Source organism: Ambystoma mexicanum, chromosome 2p (assembly GCF_040938575.1).
Source record: "Ambystoma mexicanum isolate Mex_15411 chromosome 2p, UKY_AmexF1_1, whole genome shotgun sequence".
Lineage (NCBI taxonomy): Eukaryota > Metazoa > Chordata > Amphibia > Caudata > Ambystomatidae > Ambystoma > Ambystoma mexicanum.
In genome coordinates, this window is record NC_090923.1 from 167,217,678 (window position 1) to 167,224,110 (window position 6,433).

At 46.9% G+C, this 6,433-nt stretch overlaps 1 protein-coding gene across 1 annotated transcript; it reads right to left on the reverse strand.

The window, feature by feature from the left end:
* Positions 1 to 1,333: 1,333 nt before the first annotated feature.
* On the reverse strand, positions 1,334 to 2,419 carry LOC138567730 (uncharacterized abhydrolase domain-containing protein DDB_G0269086-like). The gene has a single exon (XM_069646205.1). It carries the CDS (start codon positions 2,417 to 2,419, stop codon positions 1,334 to 1,336), a length of 1,086 nt encoding a protein of 361 aa, XP_069502306.1.
* Positions 2,420 to 6,433: the final 4,014 nt, after the last annotated feature.

Genomic DNA, 6,433 nt, shown 5'->3' on the forward strand with positions numbered 1-6,433 from the left:
GTACCCAATAGCCTCTCTGTGAAAAGTTGAATTTAGAAGTATGCCCAATAGCCTCTCTGTGAAAAGTTGAATTTAGAAGCTGCCCAATAGCCTCTGTGAATTTAGAATTGTGCCCGATAGCCTCCCTGCGAATAGCCTCTCTGTGAATTTAGAAATGTCTGAAAGGGCATGTAATCCCATCATATCTCACCAACACGATTACTCTCTCCTTACATCACCACTCAACTAGAACACAGAGATACTATGATACCATTCGGTATAACTGTTCTCATAGCAACATTCGCCGCTCACTCCACATCACTCTAAAGTAATCACTGCTGGTTACACACCCCCCATCGAGGCGTTCTCCTCAGGCCTAACGCAGCCACATCCGTTCTGGATAAATCCTGCCAGAACAAATACATACTCCTGACCTCTCAACCACCACACCTACTGCTAGAATGCAGCTATTACACTGATACCGCACGAGCTGTACACATACCCGGTGCTCACACGCACCTTTTGACTCTCTACTCTCTCTACTGATATGAACTTCGGTTCCCAAGGGCGTTCAACCTACCAGCGCCTTCAGACCATACCAATGGTATATAAGGCGCTATATAAATGCAAAATAACATAACATAACATAACATTATATCCCAGGTTGAAGTCTTTCCGCAGAGCCCTGCTTCTGAAGTTTGAAATTGTACACAAATGTATGACCTGAGGAGTAGTAAAACTTGCATGCCCATCGAATTCACCCTTACTGATAGCTCTGATGCAGATATGCTGCAGGCAGTCAATCTACCATTGCCACCTTCCCCGGTACCAAAAAAAGCCTGTGAATATGTTACAATCAATATGTTATAAACCCCTCAAATGGGAATTTAAGGGGGGCCTGGGGTTAGAATCACCCAAAACATCTCGAGCGCCATAGGTTGCAGACCCCTGCTAGATTGCATGCATTAGTCAGCTGAGCAACAAGCAAAGCATGGTGATATATTTGGTCTTGGCAATGTGGTAGTAGTCAGTAGTGAATCTTAATACAGGGGATGTTACTATTTAGAGACGGTAACCTCTGAAGGCATGTTACGAGATAGGGTAGGATAGGTAGCTAGTGGATGGTTAGGGAAGATTTACGGCATAGGCATATGGTTAATCTTTATTTTGAGATAACTTTAGCTGAAGCAAAGAGGCCTATCTTACAACACACACCCCACCGCCTCTACGGCTTTTGTACCTGAGATTTAGATGAGGTTATCTGCAGTTGCCGCTTTGCCACTTCTCTTTCTTTGGCCTCTGCAGTTGCCGCTTTGCCACTTCTCTTTCTTTGGCCTCTGCAGTTGCTGCTTTGTCACTTCTCTTTCTTTGGCCTCTGCAGTTGCTGCTTTGCAACTTCTCTTTCTTTGGCCTCTGCAGTTGCCGCTTTGCCACTTCTCTTTCTTTGGCCTCTGCAGTTGCCGCTTTGCCACTTCTCTTTCTTTGGCCTCTGCAGTTGCCGCTTTGCCACTTCTCTTTCTTTGGCCTCTGCAGTTGCCGCTTTGCCACTTCTCTTTCTTTGGCCTCTGCAGTTGCCGCTTTGCCACTTCTCTTTCTTTGGCCTCTGCAGTTGCCGCTTTGCCACTTCTCTTTCTTTGGCCTCTGCAGTTGCCGCTTTGCCACTTCTCTTTCTTTGGCCTCTGCAGTTGCCGCTTTGCCACTTCTCTTTCTTTGGCCTCTGCAGTTGCCGCTTTGCCACTTCTCTTTCTTTGGCCTCTGCAGTTGCCGCTTTGCCACTTCTCTTTCTTTGGCCTCTGCAGTTGCCGCTTTGCCACTTCTCTTTCTTTGGCCTCTGCAGTTGCCGCTTTGCCACTTCTCTTTCTTTGGCCTCTGCAGTTGCCGCTTTGCCACTTCTCTTTCTTTGGCCTCTGCAGTTGCCGCTTTGCCACTTCTCTTTCTTTGGCCTCTGCAGTTGCCGCTTTGCCACTTCTCTTTCTTTGGCCTCTGCAGTTGTCGCTTTGCCACTTCTCTTTCTTTGGCCTCTGCAGTTGCCGCTTTGCCACTTCTCTTTCTTTGGCCTCTGCAGTTGCCGCTTTGCCACTTCTCTTTCTTTGGCCTCTGCAGTTGCCGCTTTGCCACTTCTCTTTCTTTGGCCTCTGCAGTTGCCGCTTTGCCACTTCTCTTTCTTTGGCCTCTGCAGTTGCCGCTTTGCCACTTCTCTTTTTTTGGCCTCTGCAGTTGCCGCTTTGCCACTTCTCTTTCTTTGGCCTCTGCAGTTGCCGCTTTGCCACTTCTCTTTCTTTGGCCTCTGCAGTTGCCGCTTTGCCACTTCTCTTTCTTTGGCCTCAGATACGCGCCATGTTGTGGGTGGAAGTGAAACGTAGTGTACACGAGCTGGCCATTCGTGCACTAGAAGGGTCCACTTATTTTTCTTCGGCCTCAGGTGTGGGCAATTACACATCCTGTGTTATTGGTTATAATAAAGGGTGTATGTGAGTCACAGTGTAGAGGTGATGGCCTTTCATGCAATGGTGTGGCTCACGTCGTCTTCTTCGGCCTCATTGCACACTCTGAGTGATTAGTTATACGGGAGGGTGGAAGTGAGCAGCAGTGTATATGCAAGGGTCTAGCATGCATTAGCACCCTGGGTGCAGGCGCTGGCCAATCAGGAGACTCGGAATGTGAGCTGTATTGTATGATAGAAGCCCGCATTCTGAGTTGCCTGGGCAGCCAACAGCCCCTTCCCTTCGCTGCTTCCCCCTCACCACTTAGCACACATGTAGTTTCCTACACGTGTGCAAATGGTGTCTTTTTATTTTTGTAAAACACAAAAAGAACCTACCTTTATCCTTTCACCTTGATGATGCCAAAGTCATCAACACTGAAAACAGACTAATCTGTCAAGCAGCACTACGTGGAGGCAAGCCTTGGGTTAAAGGTACATTTTTTCTTTTTAAAGACACCATTAGCACAAGTGTAGGGAAACTACATAGGTGCCAATGTTGATAAGCCTCCCAGCATCGGGCCGACCCTCCTGGTAACAGCACTGCCACCCTTGTTAAGGGACTCTCGCTTCGCTTCACCACTTAACTTGGGCAGTGGTCTGTTACCAACAGAGTCAGTCCACCACCTTGGGGCATATCGCCTCAACAAAGTTGCCCAATTCCTGTTTTTCGGCATCAAGTACAAGCAATTGCCCACCGTGCGTGATTAGTGAACCATGGTGTACATGCAATGGTCGTTCACACTACCGCTTGGACCAATTCCCTTTCTTCTGCCTCAGATATAGGCCATTGCTCAAGCAGTAGCTCATTCTCCTGGTGTGGTAAACTGGAATGGGGCCATGAGGTCCATTCGGGCAACCATTGGTGTAATACATTCTATAGCTACCCTTCAAACTCACATGAAGGTGGCTGTCTATTTGTGGCATGCATGGAGAGTACGTGGGAAAGATTTGGCGACCTATGCTGCAGGGAGACCAGACTTATGGTTGCTAAAAGAAGCCTTCCATTCAGGGGCTCGCACAACCATTTTCTTTTTTCTTTTTAACTTTGCTTTTATTTAGGTTTACAAGGGTCTAGTTTAGAACAGTATTGTTTCGAAGTACTCTGGAAGGAGCATGGTTTCGGGGATAGACGGTTAGGGCATGCATAAAATCAAGCACCATATATAAGAGACTCTGAATTCCTATTTGACAATACAGCATACAGAACATCAAATAATGGCAATATAAGTGCCAATCTACAAGGTGAATGACTGGTCCCATACCATCCATTCATTTCTTTTCATTTCATTTTATTATATTTATAAAGCGTTGAACAAAAATGATCAAGAAAGCGGTACAATCATGTGATAATGCAACATGAGTAAAAAGAGAAGAGGGGAACGGCAAACAGAATTAAGTGAAAAGAGAAGATTGAAGATGAGCTTTCGATTTAATTGAAAAATACGAAGCGCAGTAGCAGAGTGAAGAAAAAGGGAAGGTGAGTTCCAGGCAGCAGATGTTGTAGGTTGAGAGGGGTTAATCCTCGAGAGTTTGTAAGACTATGATCACGTGACCACATTGACAGCCTTTTGCCATCTGGGAGTTGGCTGTGCAGCACCATAATGGGACGTGAGACCCATTTTGAGATTGGCCAAATATTCGGACATGCACATTATGATGTCATGACATCCCGGGAGGATAGCTCTGTGGCAACGTGCTTGCCTTGGAAACAAGATGACACGAAGCAACACAGGTTCGATCCCTGGGTCCGGCGTTACAAATATGCAACTAAGAGACATATTCCTGTAACAGTGCCTCGATGCCCCCGGGCTGTGTGAGTGCTTTAATAATGCAAATAAATAATAAATAAATAAAAATGCTAGTGTCACATAATGGAGGGCCATGGATATTCTGTTATTTTCATTATGTTCGGAGGCCGCAGGCCAATGGACCGTAGGGCATATAATACAATTTGAGAGGGCTGCATAAAAAAACATGTGGCTCATGGTATCAGGCAAACACATCGCCCCCTCCAGCAGCTGAGATCCCAATGGTAATGACTGATAAACACCTGTTATGTTATATGTTATGTTATAGGCACTTATTAAGCACACGTTCGCCCAAGGGCATCATGGCGCTGGCAGCAAGTAGGCAGCAATTTTATTGGGAGAGTTTAAAACAGAAGGGGTCAGCCGTGGCACGGAGAAGAAGAGGGAGGGCATTCCAGGCCTGGGCGGCAAACTCTGAAAAGGCACGCCCGCCCATACAGGAGAGTCTGACACTAGGAAAAAAACCACTAGGGCTGACTGAGAACGAAGACAGCGAGATGGAACATAGCATGAGAATTTCGCTTGTAGAAATTCTGCCCTCAGTCCATAAAAGGCGCGATGAACAATGCACATAGACTTAAAAAGGATCCGCTTTTCAACAGGCAACCAGTGGAGCTGTTTGAGCAGAGGAGACATATGAGCCCCAAAAGGGGGATAGAGAATAGCCCTGGCAGCAGCATTCTGAAGTAGTTGAAGATGGTTGATGAGAAAAAGTGCCTGAGCCAGGTACAGTGAGTTACAATAGTTCACTGCGCTCAGTACAAGAGCGGCCACCACTGGAGCTTGAAACTTAGCCGGAATAAAGGGGAGAACTTTCGGGAGAATGCACAATTTAAAGTGACCAGCCTGACATACCGCCGCCACCTGCTCACCCTTTGAGAGAGAAGAGGCAATTTTTAACCCCAGATTTATAACTGAGGGGGACGGCAGAGCAAAGGGGCCCAGAGATACTGGTCAGAAATCAGTTGTCCAGAAAGAGAGAGGGGAGCTGGTTCCAACAACAAGGACCTCTGTTTTATTCAACTTTAGCCAGTGGCTGCCATCCAAGACCCCATGTCCTCAAGGCTCCTCCTAAGCCGAGCTGCGTATCGAATCGAGTGAGATCCAGGCAGACCAAAATCTGTGTATCATCGGCATAGGAATAGTACCAGAACCCATGGGATAAAATAAGAAGAAGAAGTGGCCTGATATAGATATTGAATAAAATTGGTGAAAGAGCGTATCCCTGAGGGACTCCGCACGACAACAGTACAGGTTTGGAACGAAAAGGAGGAAGAGAGACTGACTGAGAGTGGTTGGTCAAAAAAGCAGTAAACCACACCAGGACTTGGCCAGAAAGCAGAAAGACCAGCTGCAGATAAACAGGAGATCAGGGTGGGATGATCAACCGTGTCGAAAGCGGCTGAGAGATCTAACAGAAGAACAGCTCTGACACTGCCCTGATCCACAAGACGAGCTAGGTCATCCAGCACAGAATGCAAAACTGATTCCGTGCCCCTCTCAGGCCGGAATCCTGATTGAAAGGAGTTGGAAAACTCAGAAGACTCCAAAAAGTTGGAGAGCAGAGGCGAGACCAGGGCCTCCAGCAGCTTCATAAGAAATGGCAGGAGGGAGATAGGGTGAAAATTTGCAAGAACTGCAGGGCCCAGGAAGGGTTTCTTAAGTAGGGAGATCACCAATGCGTGCTTGAGAGTGGTGGGAATGTTGCCATCACGGAATGAGGCATTAACTGCTGTGGTGAGTTGAGAGATCAAATCACCTGAAATTTCCTTAAGGAGATCCAGAGGAATGGCATCAGCTGGCGAGGCAGATTTGAGACGATGGATAGCCCCAAGTATATCTTGGTCTGAGAAAGCAGGAAAAGTACACCAATTCGAATTTGATGGAAGTGGGTCATTGACCTAGCTTTGTAGTCATCAAGATTGGAATAATTTCTAATGTTCTTCCACCTGTCCTTGCTTTGCAGAGTTGAAGATCTATCTGTTCAGATCACAGGCTACAGAGTGATTATCTGTGCTCCAACTGACCCTCTCCCATTCTAATTTTTGTCTTCTGCACATAGTTATAGGATATCTGTCGCTGCACCGAGTGGCCTTCGGATGGGACTGCGCCCCAACAATATACCCTTACTTAGACAAGTGCATGGCTTGGAAGGAACAGC

What these genes read in the sequence shown, in the direction of transcription:
- LOC138567730 (XM_069646205.1), bottom strand. Translation starts at nt 2,419, where the DNA reads ATGTGTAATTGCCCACACCTGAGGCCGAAGAAAAATAAGTGGACCCTT.